This window comes from Drosophila mojavensis, unplaced genomic scaffold (assembly GCF_018153725.1).
Source record: "Drosophila mojavensis isolate 15081-1352.22 unplaced genomic scaffold, ASM1815372v1 contig_231, whole genome shotgun sequence".
Taxonomy (NCBI): Eukaryota; Metazoa; Arthropoda; class Insecta; order Diptera; family Drosophilidae; genus Drosophila; species Drosophila mojavensis.
The window spans coordinates 1,067,096-1,088,352 of NW_025318772.1; the positions used below are offsets into that span (position 1 = coordinate 1,067,096).

General features: G+C 41.3%; 5 protein-coding genes across 7 annotated transcripts in view; 3 read left to right on the forward strand and 2 right to left on the reverse strand.

Annotated features, from left to right (window-relative positions):
* Nucleotides 1-25: 25 nt before the first annotated feature.
* Nucleotides 26-2,581, forward strand: LOC6574551 (N-acetylglucosaminyl-phosphatidylinositol de-N-acetylase). The gene is made up of 5 exons (XM_002000558.4): nucleotides 26-254; nucleotides 957-1,503; nucleotides 1,571-1,861; nucleotides 2,051-2,144; nucleotides 2,202-2,581. Exons 1-5 carry the CDS (start codon nucleotides 231-233, stop codon nucleotides 2,377-2,379), a joined length of 1,134 nt encoding a protein of 377 aa, XP_002000594.2. The 5' UTR covers nucleotides 26-230; the 3' UTR covers nucleotides 2,380-2,581.
* Nucleotides 2,582-3,228: 647 nt separating this feature from the next.
* On the reverse strand, nucleotides 3,229-9,028 carry LOC6574552. 3 transcript variants are annotated; one of them, XM_032729155.2, is made up of 6 exons: nucleotides 8,852-9,027; nucleotides 8,719-8,784; nucleotides 4,747-8,062; nucleotides 4,456-4,665; nucleotides 3,620-4,400; nucleotides 3,229-3,546 (listed from the first exon to the last, which is right to left on the reverse strand). In XM_032729155.2, the coding sequence occupies exons 2-6, from the start codon at nucleotides 8,752-8,754 to the stop codon at nucleotides 3,339-3,341; spliced, it is 4,551 nt and encodes a 1,516-aa protein (XP_032585046.1). In that variant the 5' UTR covers nucleotides 8,755-8,784; nucleotides 8,852-9,027; the 3' UTR covers nucleotides 3,229-3,338. The 3 variants fall into 3 exon arrangements, with proteins under 3 accessions (XP_032585046.1, XP_032585048.1, XP_032585050.1); XM_032729157.2 differs by lacking the exons at nucleotides 3,229-3,546; nucleotides 3,620-4,400 and having other exon boundaries at nucleotides 4,551-4,669; nucleotides 8,719-9,028; XM_032729159.2 differs by lacking the exons at nucleotides 3,229-3,546; nucleotides 3,620-4,400 and having other exon boundaries at nucleotides 4,551-4,665; nucleotides 4,729-8,062; nucleotides 8,719-9,028.
* A 327-nt stretch (nucleotides 9,029-9,355) lies between these two features.
* Nucleotides 9,356-11,387, forward strand: LOC6574553. Its single transcript, XM_002000560.4, has 2 exons — nucleotides 9,356-9,503; nucleotides 10,497-11,387. Exons 1-2 carry the CDS (start codon nucleotides 9,447-9,449, stop codon nucleotides 11,259-11,261), a joined length of 822 nt encoding a protein of 273 aa, XP_002000596.2. The 5' UTR covers nucleotides 9,356-9,446; the 3' UTR covers nucleotides 11,262-11,387.
* On the reverse strand, nucleotides 11,300-14,810 carry LOC6574554 (aminopeptidase N). Its single transcript, XM_002000561.4, has 5 exons — nucleotides 14,185-14,810; nucleotides 13,976-14,131; nucleotides 12,488-13,919; nucleotides 11,923-12,434; nucleotides 11,300-11,632 (listed from the first exon to the last, which is right to left on the reverse strand). The coding sequence occupies exons 1-5, from the start codon at nucleotides 14,643-14,645 to the stop codon at nucleotides 11,395-11,397; spliced, it is 2,799 nt and encodes a 932-aa protein (XP_002000597.2). The 5' UTR covers nucleotides 14,646-14,810; the 3' UTR covers nucleotides 11,300-11,394.
* Nucleotides 14,811-14,859: 49 nt separating this feature from the next.
* Nucleotides 14,860-21,257, forward strand: part of LOC6574555 (heparan-sulfate 6-O-sulfotransferase 2) — a 99,641-nt gene continuing 93,243 nt past the window's right edge. Inside the window, exons 1-2 of the mRNA XM_002000562.4 lie at nucleotides 14,860-15,213; nucleotides 17,072-17,447. Coding sequence (XP_002000598.1) covers nucleotides 17,262-17,447 — 186 coding nt within the window. The 5' untranslated portion in view covers nucleotides 14,860-15,213; nucleotides 17,072-17,261. The remainder of the gene's footprint in view (nucleotides 15,214-17,071; nucleotides 17,448-21,257) is intronic.

The window sequence follows — 21,257 nt, forward strand, 5'->3', positions numbered from 1 at the left end:
TACACCGTTGTTAAATTTTCGTTGTATCTACCGTCGGTTGGTAAAGAAAGCTTATATGAACTGGAGTTGTGTTTTATCACTTGATTTTACTTTACTTGCGGTCTCAACGTAATTGTATTGCATTTTGGTACATATATGCAAATAGAAACTAAAGCTGCAAAACTATTCGCGGCACAATTACGAAAAGTCGTTTAACAGCAATAGCACTCCAACACGAGCTTGTATTATACATGTGGACTATCGGGAACTTTTTGGTATGAGCAATTTGAAGCGATTGAACAAATTCCCATCGTAGTATTTTTATTAATTTGTCCTAAAAAGACTGTTTGCGATTTGCGTTGAACTGAGTTGGTATGAAGATTCTCTGTGCCTGTGTAAATAGAATAGCAACCGTTCAAATAAATACAGATATAATTTGTTCAAGCCAAAATACTAGACTCATAATCCTTTTAGTCGATTGTGCACAGCTGTTTCGCGCTCATCTCGAAAAAGTTTCATCGTGAAATGGATCAACGATACCCGACTTTTCGCAGTCATGCCGCTAGTGCATTATCGAAAACTTTTATTTGTACCAACAGGCCGAAGCCCTCGTAAAAACTAATTGATAAATGACACATCTCTGTTCAATTTCAACGAGCTCGTGACACATAATAATCAGATCAGTCGTATTGTTGTCGCATGTACGCGCATAAATAAGCACGATATCAGCGTACTGGCACTTCACGCGCACATCCCTAGTTGTTGCCCCCGTCAAAAAACACGCAGCGCAGAAATAAAATGCGATTTTTTAGTGCTGCCGCGTAGATTACGGAGCCGTTTAAAGTATTAAATTACACAATAAGTTGGATTATTTTCTGTGTTCATATTTTAGTCTAGTATTATCAAATTATTTTAACCGCAAGTCAACTGAATCGACAGAAATACTTTTGTTAAATTTATGTCCATTTTTGGTGAAGAATTTTGCCAAACGAAAATCAGCACAAAGCAACAAACGCAATGAAATGAAATTGAACTGGCTAAGGGAATACTTGGCCAACATTATAAACGCTAGTCGAATATACAAGACTATTACACTCCCATTCGCCGAAGTACGCCTGGAACAGTTCACCCCTCAAGCTATCTATTGCCGCATCAAGTCCACATCGGCCGAAGCACTGGAGCATATACTGATTGCATGTGCGGTATACTTTCTAGTATGCCTAGGCCTATACAAGTTGACCCTATGGCTGTCGGTGTCAGGCGTGACAGGCGCAAATCAGAACCAGCAGGAGAATCATCTGCAACAGCACGATGGCACCGGAGACAACACAGCGAAAGGGTTGCGAAATACCCTACAAAGAGGTCTACGATTACGTAGCGTTCATCTGCCCAATGCTGCGTTAATGGGTCGAGTACTTTTGGTCATCGCACACCCGGATGACGAATGCATGTTTTTTGGTCCGCTGATCTACTCGCTGACGCAGCGTGATGGCTGTCAGGTGTACGTGTTATGCCTGTCGAATGGTAAGCAATTAACAACAGTCCACATCCCTTAACTGTAATAAAAGTTAATTAACGGTACTCAATTTAGGCAACTACGAGCAACAGGCGCAGTCGCGTCGAGAGGAGCTATTTCGGGCCTGTAAACGTCTTGGCATTGCTGAATCGAATGTTATATTGGTGAACGCCACCAATTTGCCAGATGATCCGAATGTTGAATGGCGACCGGATGCGGTTGCCAGCTTTATATTGCATACCGTTGAGAGTCTTGATATAAAAGCGATATTCACCTTCGATCGCGATGGGGTCAGCTCGCATCCCAATCATTGTGCTGTGTATTATGCGGCCGCCTCTTTGTGTTTAGCCAATTTATTGCCTAAGGGTGAGTCACGGGTTGGCTGGCAGCGCCAGCAATAGAAACAAAACAGTCTACAGACCGCATTGCACATGTTAATTGTCATGTTAATTGTAGCTGCGTTTGTTGATGTTGCTGTTTTTGTCAGCGTTACGTTTTCTAATTATAGTTGCGATAATTTTTAATAAATTCGTATATATATTTTTTTTATATCAGCCTGTAAGTTTTATACGCTAGACTCGATAAATTTAGTGCGAAAATATTTATCCGTCTTCGATTTTCTGTGCACATGCTTCATGTCCACGCATTGGTATGTATTGCGTTACGGTTTGCAATGACATATATTCTAATATATCTTGCTTTACAGGTGTGTACTCAGCTGGAAAGAGGCATCAGTGGTCAGAAGCGCTATGATGGAGCATCGGTCTCAAATGAAATGGTTCCGTTGGCTATATATCTACACATCGCGCTACATGTATATCAATTCGATGCGCGAAATAAATCTCTCGGATGTCGAGCTGGAAATGCAAATTCATGATAATTAGAAATTGAGCCGGGTACAGCAAATTTGCGAATATTACTTTTTGCAAACAAGTTTAATGAATGTAATGTGAAGAAATGAAAAAACACCAAAAGACAAACTACCTTCATAAATGAATGCTTGGCCGCAGCGTCGAGATTAGCTACTTTTTTGAAACTGACGATTCTATACTATAATTATATATATATATTTGTTATCATAACTTACTTTATAGCGTAAGCGTTTTGATCTAGCCAAATTCAACTGCTTTTTGATTTACACGCGCAAGTAGTTGAACAAAAAATGCAACCAAAACCAAAAGGGAACAAGAATTACATGTTAACAACTGAGAGATTGAAACCAGATGCAATCCAGAATTAGTCACTCACACACAGTTGCACTCGTACATACCTAAATACATATCTTTGCATATTGATTAGTTGTTAGCTCTAAAAAGAGAACAAACTTTATTTATTATTTATACTCAATATCCACATGCGAGCACATATGTTTCTGAAGCTTGCAGTGAACTAAGTGCAGTATGATGCTAATGATTATGTTACGTTTATGTTATGTTTGATTCTTATGATTAATTTACGTTTTATATATTTGTTCGTGTGTACATTCGATTCCTTCCTTAGCATACAATTTAAATGCACGACTCAATATTTAGTTCTTGTGTATGTAAATTTGTAAAATAGTTTGTTGTAAGCAGCGAAGTACAATAATTTTTATACATGTATAAACTGACGAGCGAAGGTCGTTAAATAGTCTATAATGAGAGAGATTCATAGATGCTGAGAAACAAACAAAAATGTTAAAATGTGTATTTTGAAAACATGCATAAATTAAAAAAACATTGTTTCAAAGCAAATTCTATTTTAAAAAAAATAATTCTTTAATTTTTTTTTTTAATTACAAAGCCTTCTTTTTATACAGCAAAGGATACTCGAACAAAAAAATTTATCTACTCAAATTTGATCTTTAATAGTGATATTTTAATTTTTTTTTGAACAGTCCCCCAATGTTAATCTCTTCTGTATTATTAACGATTATTTTGCGTAAGCCAATGTTTGACTCGTGTTGTGCACTCTTAAACGCTTCCTCTAACATGCTCCATGAGAAGGTTCTTGCAATGAATTTGTGCATCGGTGCGCGACCAGATTTAATTAGTTGTAATGCGGTTGGGTACCTGTGCAGGCAGCATTAAGGATAAATTGTGTGAATGATCAATATATATGCATGTACATATATTGTGCGCTTACATATTGGCAGAGCGAAAACTTGGTATAAGTCGTATGTTTTTCATTAGTATGTCTAGAGCATTGAAGCTGGCACATTCTGACTCGCATTCTGTCAGGATGCATGCGCTGCATGGTTGTAATGCCATAACGGCCAGGTTCATGGTCATCGGCGAGATGGCGCAGTTGATGGCGCAGTTGGGCCACTCCTGGAATTTGCTATACACATCCTCGAGCACCTCTCCGAATAGTGCGTTCGAGTCAAAATAGATGGTCTTGAAGCCAAAATCACAGTCAATCATTTTCAGCGACGAGCGCATGCTCCCAGCAATGGTTACCTTCCGAGCGCCAATCGCTCTGGCGCATAGTGCAGCCGCCACAGCCGTGGGGGTTGACCCAATGATTAGTATATTGCTTGTGGGCGATACTTGGGCTTTGAAACAGGCCTGACAGCCCATCGCCAAAGTTTGGGTCAGGGTGCCCTCCTCCAAGCTGGTGGAGTCTGGCAAACGATGGCAAAGGTCTGCTGGATGCGTTTGATGTGTGGCCAAGAAGCCGTTATACATTAGATCGGCACAGATGTTATACAAGCCGCGTTTGCAGTAATCACAAATTCCACAGGACAAGGCCGATTCAACGACAACACGATCACCCACATGCAAATGCTTGACACAGCTACCAACCTTCTCCACAAAGCCAGTGGCATCATGTCCCAAGGTCATTCCTTCCATACTCTTATTCGCATTCTCATAAACATGTATGTCTGAGCCAGTAAGCGCTACAGAGCCGATGTCAATGAGCACATCTATTGGACGGGTTGACAGAGTGGCTTGTGAATTAGTGAGGCTGGTCCAACTTACCAAAAGGTCTGACATCCGGCTGTGGTTGGCGCTCTCTACTTATCTGATATGGTGCAAGTATGCGTATCACCTCCATTGTGGACAAATCATCCTCGCCGGGCTCTTCCTTAGTAATCGGAGAGTGTTGAGCCAGGCTCATGTATCGCCTTGTGGAAATCATACGCATTTGATTATGGAATACTTGGCCCGCGGCTAGAAGTTTATTTCTTTCTACCTTAGGACACAATTATAGAGCAGTGTTAGTTATGGCGGATTCTAAATGAATATACATACATATTTAGTCGTACGCACCTTTGCCCTTTTTGTCTTTGCTCTTTTTACCGACCATGCAAATGGCGGGGAGTTTCTTCTTCGGTTTTTTGGGCATTTTCGGCTTTGGTGGTTTCTGTCCCCTATCACATTTCTTGCGCGGCACTTTGACCGTGTCACAAACACCAGAGCAGCGATTTACAGGACATCCTTCTTCATATGGATCATAGCAATCGGTGCGTAGACTCGTGCGCGCCTTAATATGCTTGCGATCCCTTGGCCCGCCTTTACTTTGCAGTGCATTACACTTGCCATCCGCAGCCTTCTTCTTTTTGGATTTTTTGCTGTATCCGCGCTGAATCTGGTTTCGCGCACTCTTCGACGTAATACCCCAAGCAGTCATCTGTGCTGGCGAGGGCATTCCATCGTAATGACGACGCACTAGAGTCGAGTACACACGAAACTTGGCAGGTGTAATTGAAGAGGTGTTCGGCTGTTTGCTTAGAGAGCAGTTGGAAAGCTTTGCTTGCCTGCTGAGGTAGCTGCGACGCACTCGGGTAGTGTAGGTCTTAAAGCAGGGTCGCAGTTTTAATAAGATTTCGGAGGCGCTCTTCTTGGCAACAGTTTTTGGGCCATTCAATTGGAGGGATGATAAGAAGCGTTTGGGATTGCGGGTGAAGTAAAAATGGGAGCCATTAGGATGATAAAACTTGGAAACGGGACTAGTGTACGTTGAGTACTTCTTCTTGCAGGGATCTTTCTTATCCTTTCCATTGCCTTTGCCGCCGCTACCCTTCTTGAATTTGGCACAGGGGTCCTTTTTGTCGCCTTTACCACCGCCTTTGCCTCCCTTTGCGTCCTTTTTATCACCGCCCTTTTTGCAAGGGTCCTTTTTCTTGTCACCACCCTTGGCGTTCTTCTTGAATACGGCGCAAGGATCTTTTTTATCCTTGCCACCCGCTCCTCCTTTCTTGGCGCAAGGATCTTTCTTCTTGTCGGCACCTGCTCCTCCCTTCTTGGCGCAAGGATCTTTCTTCTTGTCGCCGCCTGCTGCTCCTTTCTTGCCGCAAGGATCTTTTTTATCCTTTCCGCCAGCTCCTCCCTTTTTGGCGCAAGGATCCTTTTTCTTATCTTTTCCACCTGCTGCTCCCTTTTTGGCGCAAGGGTCCTTTTTCTTATCCCCACCTTTGTCGCCTCCTTTGGCACCTTTCTTGAATTTGGCGCAAGGGTCCTTTTTGTCGCCGGCCCCTCCTTTTCCGTCCTTTTTGCCACCGCATCCCTTCTTATCATCTTTACCTCCCTTTTTGTCACCACCTTTATCGCCTCCCTTTTTGAACTTAGCGCAGGGATCTTTTTTTTTGTCGTCCTTACCTCCTTTACCAGCCCCTTTCTTGCCACATGGATCCTTTTTGCCAGCACTAGCTGTGATTTCAGTCGTGCTCTCTGCCTTCTTTTCTGGCGTTTTTGGCTGCGGACGCTTGCATTTGTCATCCTTGCAGGGGTCATCGAGCAGCGGGCATTTCTTAGGGCATTTCTTCTTTTTCTTTATAATGGGATGCTTGCAGCCATCCTTTAACTGCGGACTAGCGACCGCTGCTTGATCATCAATGACGGGCTCCGCCACAGCACTCATTGTTGGCACACTATGTTGTTGCTTCATGCGTTTCATCTCCTGGCTACGTTCCAATGCCTTGCGACCAGCATTGGTCGCTATCTGGCCCCCAGCATGCATGGGTGCAACTATCTCCTTGGACTCGTCTGTACTTACGGGCATCTGCTGCTGCTGCTGCTGCTGCAGCGGCTGTTGCTGATTTTGTTGTAGTTGTAGTTCTTGTTGATCTAGTGGCTGTTGTTGCTCTAGTTGATCTAGTGGCTGTTGTTGTTCTAGTTGATCTGCCGGCTGTGGTTGCTCTTGCTGTTCGACAGCTTCAGATGCAAATCCACGCTGCAGTGCCGTACTGCAGATGCTTGCGGCAATTGAGGTAACCGTATCATTATATTCCGGCAATTGCTCATCGCTCAAATGGCTTGGATCCAGTTTGTCGGCATCGATCTGAACCATGCCCTTGATCAAAGCATTGAACCGCAGTGGCACTGTGTTCTGCGGTGCATTCTCGGGATCGGCCTCTACCTTGGTTTCCAGAAAAACCATGGCATCCCTGCCTAGTGTGGGCTCAGGCTTGTGGGCCAGTTCACCGTTTAGTATGGCATCGCGCACATTTGTCATATCCATTTCAAAGGACAAATGCATGGAAGCAATGGCCATATCATTCAATCGCTGACCCAATGCATCTGGCACTTCGATACTTATTTGATCCACATGGGGATCATCCCTAGTCATCTCCTCTGAATCGGCCTGCGCGATATTCGCATTGGTGGCACTAATTTGCAGCTCCTTCGGATCGCCGAGGGGCATCGTCTGTGGCAGTGTCTGAGGTGGCGAGCCAGGCTTGGTGTTTGGTGATGCTGGCGTTTGGTTTGGTGCTGATGGGATGGACGGCTTGTACGGCGCAGGTGTCATTGGTGCAATATCTGCCTCGGGCGAAGCCGCCGCACAGGTTGCTGCATTATCTGCTTGAGCGATCGCTGTCATATCGACTGCTTCGTTTGCCAGCTGCCTGAGCTCAGCTGCCTGAATAGAGGTCTCGTCCGCCGTGTTTGTCGTGTTTCCCATATTTTGAGAATCGCTGGCTTTGCCTGTAGCCTTTCGAGTATCAGTTGCTTTGATGGCAACAGCATTGGCTGAATCTTCGCTGAATCCACTATCGACACCCTCCACATATCCCTCAAAGTAGCTAATCTTGCGTTTCTCTTCCGCTGGCTCCTCCTCGATGGCTGTTGGTGTCTCTTTGGCAGACAGTGCCGCATCATCCTTGTTAAGGTCCTCGATAATGCTGTTGGTGAAAACGTCTATCTCGCTGGCATGCATGCGAAGTTGATTGAGCGCCTCGAGGGTATTGCGCAGACTTTCGATATCCTGATTGGCCAAATCTAGCGGCACAATAACGATCTTCAATTGCTTGCCATCCTTGGACTCAGGCATTATGATGCCGACTGGCACCACATTGGGCGCCGTCGCCTCTGCTACCTCGCTGCTCTCGGATGGCGTTCCACTGAAACTAATACGCTTGCGTAGCATATCGACATTCGTGTGGGGGGTAAAGACACTCGATGAACGATGCGAATACAGCTGAATGTGTATCATGGTGGGCAGTGATGGCAGCATTTCAATTAACTGTGACGGTGTTGGATGCCAACAGACGCACTTTGAGCAGATCTTTTTCCATTGCTTGCAGCTACCATGGAGCAGTCGGTGCGGTCGACAGATGGGCGCATGATAGCTTAAACATCGGGAGATCTGCGAAAGATATGTCGCCATACGTGTAAAATATATGCTTTTTCAATACTTATTTTTTCTTCACCGACTAATTTAGAATTTTGTTAAATCAATAAATGGGGGGTTACACGTTTAATTTTGATCAAGAAAAATTCACGACAAAACGAAAAAAAAGTAATGTTTATCAGTTGACGTATAGAAGCTGACTGAAGAATTACTTCAATTTATATGCTTAGCTCAAAATAAAATGCCAAAGCCTACTACGATGTGTATTTTGTGTTTTGAGTTTAGTTTCTTTAATACTAGTATTGACAATCCATAGGGTTACCATAAGGTATGTTTGTATATATATATAAAAAAAATCTTGAAAACTTACGGATATATTATATGTAAATATCTTTCTATATATAATTTATATAAATCATCTTATATATTGAGATATTTATATACATATGCCCTTAAGGTATATATGGTATATACGTAGATATTTATAAATATGTAGATATATTTTGGCATATGCTGAGAATCAAAATTTATATATTATTTATTTATATATTATAAGATAAGAAGAAACACGAAATTCAGCTTTCGTATCAGCTACTACTGACAAAGTATGTAAGGTTAAATCACCTCCAAGGTGTGTTGGCAATCAAAATTGCATTATATTATTTACTTACGTGCAGTAAATGTGTCATTTTGCCGAAGATGCGCATTCTTCGGATTAACTATCTGAGAAATTATGTCTGACGGCGAAACGAACAATATTGCATGCGATTGATGTGCAAATTTAATTCAATATTAAACATTTACCAACACTTTGGCGAAAGCTGTAAAGCCTTGAAATTACTATGTATTATCTATGTGATCAGAACATTACAGAATAAATTTGGAATTTCGAAAATAGTTTGTGTATATTGTTTTATTGAAAATAAAAATTTTTTTTATTTTTGATGTTTTCTCGAAGAGATGAATGTGAAGAATAAATATTTTACTATACAATTTCTTTTAACTAATCCAAAATACGCCCACTACGATGTGAAGCAGTCCGAAATTTATGAAACTATTCTATATTATTGAAAGGAGGCAGAGGTGTGGGGCGGGGGCGAAGGAGAGAGAGGGCGAGAGACAGCATAAAACCGTTCTCGATTTTGATGGCATTAGCTATGCAGCTCTTTAAAACATATTAAATTCAATTTTAGGTACAACAATTGTTGGCACACTTCTTGCATATTAATTAATTGTTTATTGGCTACCTTCAGATTTATTTATTTTTACTTTTGGGCCGCCTCAAGCGGGCCCACTTCAGTCAATCAGTCAGTCAGTGCTCAGTTGTCGTTGTAAGCACTTCGCTGGTGTTTTCAATTGCAATCCGATTTATATAATTATAGAGTATATAACATTGACAATGTCGCGATTGTCCAGCTGCACATATAGTACCATATGTTTGCTGGTTGCTCTGCATGTAAGCGCGTGACAAATGAAAAAAACCCAAGAAATATATATACATATATAAAATTTGGCAAGTGCAGGTTTTGACATTCAGTAGACCATTATTTTATTTATTAATTTAAATCAAATATTTTTTTTGGCACATTGGCCCTGAAATTTATAAAAAAAAATATGTTAGAATGCTCAAAGAAATTGAAATATTGCCTAAGTGTAAATTATGGAAACTTTAAAAATAATGAAACAAAACCAATTGACTGATTTCAGTTCGTGAATGAGTATAAATAGCCAACTGCATAGTTCAGAACTGATAGATTATATTTGTGATATATCAAAGCTTGTGTATAAACTTGATCAAAAAATAATTTAAAATTTAAAATGATAATGTCTATAGCACATAAATAATGCGAGTTTAATACACAGTCAGATCGATAGGGGTAAGGCTAGGTCATTTGATTTGTTGGATTATGAATATATCCCAACGGTCTCGGATATGTCTGTAACATAAATTTCACAATAAAGTTTATTATATACATATACCCTAATCAAAACAACTAGAATACTGAAATATATTTCAAAGGAGCCTCACTTACAATATTACAGATTACAGATTTCCAAATCAATTTTCAAGAGATTTTCAATAAACGTTACATAGAATATTTAAGCACTTTAATTGCCAACTTCCCATATAGCCAATTCATGCGTATACTTAATTTTTTGTCCATGGCTACGTATACGTAATATTTTGTTGTTGCACCCAACCCATATTTGGAGCTCTTTAGCTATCACTTTTGAAGACCTTGGATATATTTTCTAGGGCATAATAGAATCATTTGAATGTTCCTAAGCGAAGCAAAGCCATCAAATTAAGGCGCGTCGCGTGTGTCCAAATGCGAATGTTCTCGCATTTGGAATGGCTAATTAGAATTCAGAAAGGAAACAAAAATATGCTTATAGCTCCGTAATTAAGCAGCCAATATTAATAGCTTTTCATTAAATTTCTATGCAGTTCGTGTGGCTGCTGACGGCGACGGCGACGGCGAAGCCAGCGTCCAGCAGCAGCAACAGCAGCTTGCCCTCACATGCGCCTCCAGGTGACGCCACCACGCCCACAACAAGCACAGGCAACAAGCACATTGTGAGCTTTGTGAACTCCAAGCGCGGGCCCGCCCCGCACGCAGAATTCGATTTTGAGCGCAACGAGGCGGAGGCCATCAACTCGGTTCATGTGCAGCAGCTCTTCGGCAGCCTGCTGCAGTTGCAAGGACCCAGCAACAACAGCCTGGATACGGATGATGCGCCGGACAGCGAGCGCAATACCCTGGACGATGAACTGACCCTGATGGAGTCGGTCGGTGAGCAGCACGAAAGCTCTACAGAGCAGCCAGACGCGTGGCATCGCATCAAGCTGGCCATACCAGTGCTGGAGCCGGTCAAGCACTTGGTGAATACAGTGGGAGGCGGCGGGGTGAACAACACGCACGTGATCAACAACACGCACCGGCTGATCGGGCACAGCGGAGTGCATCATTCACCGCATCCGCACAGTAACAACACCTCGCCAGCCATCGAGACGGAGGAGGATCGCGAGGAGGCCATCGATAGCACGGGCTTCGATCTGCTCGAAACGCTGGGCACAGCGGGCACCGTGCTTTGGGGCATGCTGCAGAATCTGCGAAGACTTTTTGCAGCCAGTGCCGGCAATGCTAGCACTGCCTTCTCAGGTGGTGCAGGCGGTGGCGGTGGTGGAGGTGGTGCAGCCACTGCTAACTAATTGCATCGGGTGTGGTGTACTGTGATTAATCTAAGCGCTTACCGTGGGGCATTTTCAATGTTTATTACTAATGAAATATACGACAATTAAATTATGCAAAAATCAAATAAAGTCATTCACAATAAACGCACGCTTAGTCACAATTGCACATGGCCAACTGTCGGACGAACTCGGGCAGCCTCTGATGGCGCCAACGCATATTCACTTTCACCTGTTCCAGTACGCGCAGCAGGCTGCGCGTTGAACTCTGCTGCAGCAGCACCTGGTGGCCATTGATGAATGTCCTCAACTGCTGGTAGTCCTCCTGGGAACTGCTGTGCTGGGCAATCAGGCTGAGTAGTCCAATCAATTCTCGCGTATTCGAATTATAGCTTCAAAGAGAGAGAGAGAGAACGTGAGAGAAAGAAAGGGAGGGGGAAGATAGAGTGTGAAGGAGAAAGGGAGACAGAGAGAGAGAGAGAGAGAGAGAGAGAGAAAGAGACAGTGAGATTGAGAGAGTAAGGGAAAGCGAGAGAGGCAGAAAGAGAGAGTACGAGTAAGGAGAGAGAGAGAGAGAGAGGACCAGAAGGAATGTGAGATTGATACTAAGGGAATGTGAGATCTGAACCGTTTGTGTTTAACTTAGCGAATTCTGGATTTGTAGTAAATTCGTAGCACTTACTACTTGCGCAGCAGCTGGAACTTTTTGAAAAAGAAATCTCTAGCCACGTGGAAGCCCACTTCGGTGTGCACCATGGCACCGAAGATGAGCGAGGCATCCTGTTTGCGTATGAAGGACTGCTCATGGTAGATGATTCGCAGATAACGCTCCAGCAGACCCTTTTTGTGCGAGCAGGTCAGGGCCAGCAGAATCACACGCTGCTCGCTGGCCAGCGAGCTGTTGCGATATCTGTGCCATAGGAAGGTCCAGTCCTCCCCATCGCCATGCCGCATGGCGGTGCAGTAGACCAGGGAGCGCAGATTGATGGGAACGGGATTCGTGCTGTCCGGCTCACTGCAGATGAACCAGCGATGGTAATAATTGAGGGCGCGTTCCACACAATCCTTCAGAGACAGACGACACGCCCACTTGGTAATCAAAGCCTTGTGGGATACATGATGGACTTTATTCCGATCGTTCCGCATGCCTCCCAGCTGGCAGTAAATGGGCGACAGCAGATGATGCATAAAGTGCTAGGGATGCGACTTGTTAAGGAGATGAACAGAGTGAAGGGATTCGGACACACCTGAAACTCCTCGAAGTCTTCTGTGTGACGAATAATGCGATAGATAGCATTGATCTGGTCAAGTGCTGCACGCCAGGGCATAAACTCGTGCTCCTGCTTCACATAGGTCAGAAGTTCCAGGGACAGTTCATAGGATAGCAGGCCACTCCAGGCCAGAGCCAGTGCATCATCCAATAGCTGGGCGCGATTCATCACGTGGATGCGATGGTATTCGTTGCTGTGCAGCGCCTTGCAGATCAGTTCCCAGTTGTCGCTGTCGTAGTTGATGCGATAGGGCGTCGACACCTGGACATTGAGGATCAGCCATTCATCGTCGCCAGGCAGATGTCGCAGCTGCACCGGCAGAGGCTCGTTCAGTGCTGTGCAGCGCAGCCAGATCTGCGGCTCTGTGGCTATGAAATTGGAGGAGCTCTGGGTGGCATAGCTAATTGGCACAAACCAGCAGGCATTCTCAGCCAGAGGATGTTCCGGTCGTATATACGCGTGATCCTCGTGCAGGATCAGAAATCGTTGCTGCGTAACTATTGCCGTGTTCTTGAGATACTGCCGCTTCACCTGGACCAAGGGTATGCCTTTCTGCAACGTCCACGTATTCATCACAGTCTGCACCTGTAGATCGAGCGGCATGCTGCCGCATTCATGAGCCGCCTCAGTCAGTGCCAGCCACAAGTCCTCCTGCCTGGCATTGGCATAGGCATGCTTCTGTAAATAGCAGTGGAGACCCTTGAAAAAGGCCACATCCCCAATGAACATGTGCATCATGCGTATAACGACTGCACCCTTTCGATAGGTAATAGCATCGAAGAGCTCCGATATCTGGCTGGCCCGACTGACTTCTTGGTGGATGGGCCGGGTGTGGCAGTAGGCATCCGTATTGAGCACGGCCAGCACATTGTCCAGCATGTCCTCATCGTAGGCATGCCACTGGCAGCACAGTTTCTCTATGCCCAGCGTGGCCATGTATGTAGCGAATCCCTCGTTAAGCCATAGATCATTCCACCATTCCATGGTAACCAGATTGCCAAACCACTGATGGGCCAGCTCATGGGCAATGATATTGGCTATATGCTGCTTGTCTACCTGTGAGGAGGCGTCCTCGGCATAGAACAGAGCCGCCTCCCGGTACGTGATCAGACCCCAGTTTTCCATGGCGCCAGCACTGAAGTCCGGCACAGCCAACTGATCCATTTTGGGCAGCGGATATTCGATGCCAAACATGTCCTCAAATTTGCTCAGAATCCTCGGCCCCACCTCTGATGCATAGCGGCACTGCTCAATGGCCGCGGCACGCGCCCAGGTTGTGAAGTGAACGCGACTCTTGTGATTCTGGGAGACGTAGCCCTCGAAGTTGTTGACGCTGTAGGCTACCAGGTACGTGGACATGACCTCCGTTTGCCTGAATGTGCTCCACAGCCAATTCTGGCGTTCGCATCTGCAAATCTTAGAAGAGAGCACATTACACTGGCACCACATTCGCCATATACTCACATGGGTATTCGGTCCAGTAGAGGCATATTGCTAAGCGCATTGTATTTGGCATGGTGACCCAGGGTTATGTTGAAGGTGGCCTTGAACTCGGGCTCATCGAAGCAGGGAAAGGCATTTCTCGCATCCGCCGGCTCAAACTGCGTCACAGACATGAACCTGAAAAGAATGGATAACTGCATTCGTGAAGCATTTGATATGATGTTACAAACTGTTTGCAGCAGTTGTCTGCATTGTCCTGATACGAGGTAACGTAGTAGCCAGCCATGTTCTGTCCTAATCTTGACCAGAAGCGCAGCCGCAGCGTATAACGTTGGCCACGCTGTAAATATTGCTCGAAGTGCAATATTATGAAATTGTACGTCGGCTGACGTTGCATACTTTTGATCTCAATCAGCTCGTTGCAATGGTATTTCATAAGTTGTACGCCTGTGTTGCATTCAGCAATATTTAAGCCGGCTCCGGCATGCAGCGTGATATTGTTGGTGGACTGGATAATGCGGAGCAGTATTTCAACATCGCCCGTGAAGATGAGGCGTTTGGGATTCTCCAGGTGTGTCATGATACGCAGGGTGTAGTGTTGCGGTTTGATGGAGCGTGGCAGGCGATAATAATCGTAGCTGGCGTTGCAAAAAGTTGCAAGGACAGCGCTCAATAGCATCAAAATACGCATTTCAAATTTCGCGGGAATTGAATTATTTTTCGACTTAAAACGCACAGTGTTGACGCTGCCAGATAGGCAAAGTGAGCTACAACTGTTAGTTCAAGTGTTATCGATAGCTCAGAAGTACTGACAGTTGTTTTTAATAACACGACGCTGCTATTTAACATAACAGCTGCGTGAGTGGAACAGATTGGCAGCCCCATAGCACGCATATTTGTTTTCCTTTTGGTTAGTATATTCGCCGCTGCTGCTGAAAACGGACGTGTTGGATATATTTACGCGTGTTGTAATAAAATATTAAAACATTTTGCGTGTAATTGTTAAAAATTAAAGCAAATACCTTTAGAGTTAAGTAATTGAAGTGTTTTGTGTCTGTGAGAATATTTTTGTGCAAAAATGCGCGTGTGATTGTAATGTTTCGCGTTTTGTTCAAGGCGAATGTACGACACAAAGCAAACGATGTGCTAAACGAGCGTACAAGCGGTGAGAATGTACAAAACACAAATGTAAATAAATAAACCAAAGCTGATTATTAAATTGTTAATACTTAATAATGTGCTGAATGCGACGGGCAAAAGTAAGTCCATTTAAAAGAGATTTAAACCTTGCGACAAAGTGAAATGAATTATTTTGTTGCAGCATGTAAAATGCGAACAGCTGTTTTCTCAGTCTTTGCTTTGACTTCTTGTTCTGTTTTTGTTTTGTGCTCTGCGTGCATGCCGTGGCAATGTTTATAAGTTAATTGTTCATTTTATCTTATTTGTTTATTTTGGTTCACGCGCTGCAATGAGCACAGCGTGTGGTCTCTCATGACATCAGTCTCAGTTAGATGTATGTGATTTAAATCTTGTTAATTTCTTAGTTAACCAAATGGGCACGTGTAACATTAACACCTTAGCCCACTGTGCAGTTGGCAATTATTAGCATGACTCCAATTGAGCAAACGCATGTGTGGCTAATATAAATGTGGTTAATTTGCCATGTAAATGCTGTTGCTTGTGTGTTGCGCTATTTTTGCAATTAAAGTCTTATAGGAATGTGGTAAATTTTTAACGCTCAATGCTAAAGATAGGAGTTCTAAAACTATCCCATAATAAATTCTTCCTTTTCAAAATGTAAGATCAATTCCTGGAATGTTTTTCCATTAAATTCCAATTGGAGTGTGGTCAGCATGCAGCGGCAAATATTGCTTTTATATGCCGGCTCTCTTCGCAATCTACAGTTAGCACTATGCTGCCAACTTATTTTATTTACTTGCTGTTTATTGGCACAACTGCAGAGCCAACAATTCGTAAACATCTGCACACACACATGCACACGCGAACACATGCACGCACACACACACACATACACTTACATTTGGCGGAAATTGAGAGCAGCCCACTGTAGATGATGTCGCCTGGGCGGCAAACAGACTGGCTCTGTTTCCATCTAAATTTAGTGTGCCAATTTGATTATTATTTTGTTGTTGTTTGATTTACGCTTATTATCTGTGCCCACAATTCGCGTATACATTCTTTGTTTGATTTGTTTATCGAAAGGCGTTTATTTCGTATGAGCATTCGATTTATGTTAACAAACAGTAAAGTGTTGCCGGCTTTTCCATTAGACACTTGCTCCTTGTTTGTATTCCCTTGTTTTCACTCTTGCGTTTAATATAAATTTTAAATTAAATTACCAATGAAAATGCTGTAAAATTGCATTTACATAATTATTTTAAAGGGTTTTATCTTGTCGGTTACGATATGACATTAATTCGAAACAATAGGTGAGAAAGAGAGGAGAATAAACAAACAAAATGCGGTGTCAGAGCAACCAGCGCAATGGCTAAATATGACTGGAAATAGCTAAATTAACAAGTTTTCTTTTCCATATAATAAATAATTAAATGATGAAAATCTTTTTACAGATATTGTGAGAAAATACAGAAATATACATTTAATTAAAAGCCTATAACAAATTGGAAACTACGTAAAAGTAATTTTTTTTTATGATTTTATTCTGGCATAGACCTGGCTAATTGCCCCGCATTGCTGCTGTTCAATTTAATCTGTATAGAATTCATTCATATTCGTTGCTCGCAATGCATAAATGAAATCAATTCTTAATTTAAGCAATAAAAACTGGAAATGTAATCATTTTTTTAATTGCTGTTCAGTTTTGCTAAATCAGTTCACTTTTGCTACAGATTTTTAAATCAACCCGTGAGACTTGTTTATTTAATTGAATAGTTTGTTTTTGTTGTTGCTGATCCATCAGCCTCCATCCTCGAGGCTTAAGACTCGAGTACAGATAAGGATAGACAAATTGTTTTGCGCAACGTGTCTAATCAAAGTCTGTTGTTAATAAAAAAAAAAGAAAAAATTTGAGAGAATACTAAAATAAAGCTGTTTATAAATATTTCTATTATTAATATATTCTAATTATATTTACAGCTAAACACACACTATTATTATCCATATTCCTGTTGCTCTCTGCACATGTGCCGCCAAATGTGACCGATAGGTGGCGCTGCGTCTTATCAGACAATGACTGGGCGGCATTGTTTGGCCTACTCACGTGAATGTTGTACGAGTGTTGGACGTGCTGTAGATTACACGATCAATTGACGTGAGCCTATGGAACATGCCCGTGGATATGCATAAGAACGTTTCCGTACAAGTCGACAGTGATTTTGCTTTATTGCTTCCCAGTGGAGTTTATGAGATTAAGAAGATGGAACCACGCTCCAAAATACGAACAATTATTCTGTTTTGCCTATTCTTAGCCATAGCGGGCATCATCGGCTTCGGCTACTTCTGTCAAGATCAGGTAAGTTTATCGATCGTATATCGATCTATTATCAAATTGCACTGACGCAAACGCCATAAATTTTCAAATGTCTCTCCGCTTGGCGCCAATGCAAATGAGTTAGCAACTGTTAAATTCATAATTTATATTGATGTCTGCATTTAATTAAATTTATTTTTTGTGTATGCCATAATTAATTCTTGGAATTTACGTTGTGTCGCCAAAAAGTAAAAAAAAGAAAAGAAACGAATATTAGAAGAGAACTTGTTTTTGGCTAAAGTCAAGAATTTATTAGTCTCCGTGTTTCTCAAGCGGATTACACATATCGAAATGTGATTCTCGCATTTTTATTTTTATACTAAAGAACAATTTGTTTATATGAATGTTTTGTTGTTATTTTTTGTTTTGCTTTGCTCGAAGATCTATTGGGCGCCATAAACTTTCGATTGTTTGGAATATACAGAAGAGCTTTACTAAAAAGGAGCTAGAAACTAGACCAAATATAGTGCAAGCTCTGTGAGTGCTCATATTTATAAATTGAATTATAGGAAATATCCAGATTTCATAAAACTTTCAATATAGTTCCTTTGAAATGTAAATTACGTTGACTTTCGCACATTGCTCAATCAAAAATAATCTCGTAATGAACTGTTGACATGACAGCTCTTTACGATAAGCTTTAAATATGTCAAAATCATTCAAAATGTGCGGCACATAAGATGGGGAGCCTGCGGTGCAGAGTGCACTGGGTCTCGGCAGACAAGTATATAAAAAGATTCAAACATTTTTGACGGCCACCGAAACGCATAAATTCTAAACTCAGCGGGTCATTACTCGCATTACAGCTACACAAATACATATAGACATATAAATTAATATATGTGTATATACATACATTATCAATTGATCGTCGTGCCAGGTCATCTCCAATATTAGCGTCTATAAATTCATTAGACGAGCTCATAAATTTCGTAATGCGCGCCAGTTTTATGCACTTTTATGACGCACATGCTATATTAAGATTGTTTTTTAAAATCTTTTTTTATACGACTTGAATATATTCTTTCCAGCCGAGGCTTAATATTCTCCATAAATTAACTAATATTATTAAATAAGTATATAAATATATATAAATAACATACTATACATACAATTTATACATTCTTTAGGAAACTCCCACAAGTAATTTTAAAAAAATAACTTGTTTCACAAAAATTAAGAAAAGTAATCCCATAATTACTAAATAATTGATACAAATTGATAAATTGATACATATCGATTTGTTGTTTGTAAAATCTAAATCTCTAGATTTATAAAAAAGTCATTTTGAGCTTATTTATAACTTATGAGCCTAATAATCAGTTCTGAAAATAATTATCGATAATTGTAAACAGAAAATCATTGCCTATGAAATATTCTTTTTGTGATACCACCTTTTCAATTGGTAATAATTTGAATAATTTATTTATTGCATTAAACTTAGTTATACAGCTTTTTAACTATTCATAATAAAGCTAAGCAAAGTGAGAATATTCCCCTCTTGACATAATCTTTGCAAACTTAATTTGCACCATAAACCCAAAATATTTCTGTTATATAATTATAAAAGTCACGAACGTCTGCCATGTATCCAAATATATATGCGAGAATATATGTATATACATTCGTGTATGTATATTTAGCTTTGTAGGCGCGTGCGTTTTTTATGGAAAATGAGTTCACAGTCAACTCAAAAAAAAAAACAAGTAAGAAGACTCTAGTCGAGACTGCTCGACTAGGAGATACCCTGAACCCTCTAATCTGATATTCTAATCAGTCTGCACTTCTTTTCGACACACATACATACACACACACGTATTAGAATGCGCTCTGCTAACTGCGCTTGGGCTGCGCTGTAGTGTAGGTAACATTATAAGAATTTATTTCTTGAATAATTTAATTTCTATACGTACAATCTTAATGAAAGTTTCAGGGCGTAATTATATGGTGAAAATGTATGTACATTCCAAAGCACATGTCTCTAGTACTTGAAATACGCCTTTTACAAAGGTGAGGGTGAGGGGGTGGATATAGGGGTGGGGGTAAATTACAACAAAAATCAAAATCAAGGTGTAGGAGATATAATTAAATAACTAGCTTTCGATAAGGTTTTTGATCGATAATAAAATATCGGGAGTAGTTATCGATATGTAAAGAAAAACTTGATATGCGCGTGATATACACGGACCTAGGAAAAAAATTTCAAGTCTCTAGCTCTCATATCTTCTGAAATCGACGCGTTCATACATACGGACGGACGGACGGACGGACGGACGGACGGACGGACGGACGGACAGACAGACGGACAGGGCCAAATCGACTTAGCTCGTCGCCCTGATCAAGAATATATATACTTTGTGGGGTCTGCCACGCCTCCTTCTACCTGTTACATACTTTTAACAAAACCATTATACCCTGATTTCCCATTTTCAATGGGTTCAGGGTATAAAAAAAAAAAATTGTGAATTTATATCGTTTGACACATCAATTGGCCAAAATTATCAATGCTTATCAACGAAATCTAATTTGGTTACACGTCTTGCAAAAAATTGTGAGCGAAATTGGTCTATATTTATTTCATTTAGCTAATTTGCAGTCATGTTTTGTACGCCTACATCATGATGTGAGTACAGTGAAGTCTCGCTGAAGCGAATAGGTCTATTACAATAATATTTCCCTATCTTTAGTTTAGCTATAAGATATGCTAAGAAACACTCTAGTTGACCAACTAATGTGGTTATCTATTTGAAGCAAATTGTGCATTAGCGGGGGTTTCACTGTACTCGTGTATGCTCATAGGCAGCACTCATAGCAAATTGAAATGGTGAGCAAAGTGACATTAATTGGGCACAGCTGCCAGTTGGGGCAACACGCGATCTTGAATGCTTCGTCGTGGTGGTTCTTTTTCCTCTTCTTCTTTTTCTGTCCTCTCTAGCGAGACAACATGGCAGACACGAGCCACGCCCAGCTGAGGCACACATTCAAAACACATATATATATATAAATTTTTTTTTTTTTTTTTTTTTCAAAAATAGCTTAATTAGCGGCGCGTTACGACAAATGAAAAGTGTAGCAAAATAAATTAAAGTCGTGCAACGCGTGGGTGCATTGCGTGTCCAAATTTCATTTTTGTGGAAATGCATTTGCTCTCAAATGCAGATTTATTTGGGGGTAGAAAAAATACAAAATACCGATGATAAACACTAGATATATCAGAAATGAATGCTCTATTTATGAATACATTAGGCTAAATGTCCATTTGGAAATGTGTCAGTTGTCTATATGACTTGAAATGGGCCAAGAGCTGAACTAAGTATAATTTAATAATAATAATAATTTAAAGATATAAAACAATCTCTAGATATTATGAGTTTTTGCGTGACGTTGCTGTAAATTATGATTTTTACTGTGGCGAATTCTCGAACGGCGAGACTGTGCCAGTTTGTTATCTTGCTGTAGTATTTGTATACCCTGGAACTTTATTGAAAAAGAGATTTTAGGGTATATTGTTTGTGTGATGTACGTAAGAGGCAGAGTAACGACCTCGTATACCACAAAAGGTACAGACTTATGTTTTACTTGTAAAGTTCATACGCAGTGCGAGTTTATCGTAATTACTCTGATTTTTCGCATTTTAATTAATAAATTTCTTAAGCATAACACAAGTACCGTCATAGAATTAAATATTTCCGATTTACTGTGTAGGTCCGCTTTTGCTTGAAATATAAGCAATTTCTTAAGCGTAACAGCTAGTCGGTAATGCAGTTGGTATTATTTTTCTGATCAATATCT

What these genes read in the sequence shown, in the direction of transcription:
- LOC6574551 (XM_002000558.4), top strand. Translation starts at nt 231, where the DNA reads ATGTGGACTATCGGGAACTTTTTG. An exon ending in AGCCAATTTATTGCCTAAGG is followed by an intron (nt 1,862 to 2,050) that starts GTGAGTCACGGG and finishes TTTTTATATCAG; the next exon opens with CCTGTAAGTTTTATACGCTA. An exon ending in TGCTTCATGTCCACGCATTG is followed by an intron (nt 2,145 to 2,201) that starts GTATGTATTGCG and finishes CTTGCTTTACAG; the next exon opens with GTGTGTACTCAGCTGGAAAG.
- LOC6574552 (XM_032729155.2), bottom strand. Translation starts at nt 8,754, where the DNA reads ATGCGCATCTTCGGCAAAATGACACATTTACTGCAC. An exon ending in GCCGGATGTCAGACCTTTTG is followed by an intron (nt 4,401 to 4,455) that starts GTAAGTTGGACC and finishes CCCGTCCAATAG; the next exon opens with ATGTGCTCATTGACATCGGC. An exon ending in AGTTTTCGCTCTGCCAATAT is followed by an intron (nt 3,547 to 3,619) that starts GTAAGCGCACAA and finishes CTGCCTGCACAG; the next exon opens with GTACCCAACCGCATTACAAC.
- LOC6574553 (XM_002000560.4), top strand. Translation starts at nt 9,447, where the DNA reads ATGTCGCGATTGTCCAGCTGCACATATAGTACCATATGTTTGCTGGTT. An exon ending in GTTTGCTGGTTGCTCTGCAT is followed by an intron (nt 9,504 to 10,496) that starts GTAAGCGCGTGA and finishes ATTTCTATGCAG; the next exon opens with TTCGTGTGGCTGCTGACGGC.
- LOC6574554 (XM_002000561.4), bottom strand. Translation starts at nt 14,645, where the DNA reads ATGCGTATTTTGATGCTATTGAGCGCTGTCCTTGCAACTTTTTGCAAC. An exon ending in GCAGACAACTGCTGCAAACA is followed by an intron (nt 14,132 to 14,184) that starts GTTTGTAACATC and finishes CATTCTTTTCAG; the next exon opens with GTTCATGTCTGTGACGCAGT. An exon ending in CTACTGGACCGAATACCCAT is followed by an intron (nt 13,920 to 13,975) that starts GTGAGTATATGG and finishes TAAGATTTGCAG; the next exon opens with ATGCGAACGCCAGAATTGGC.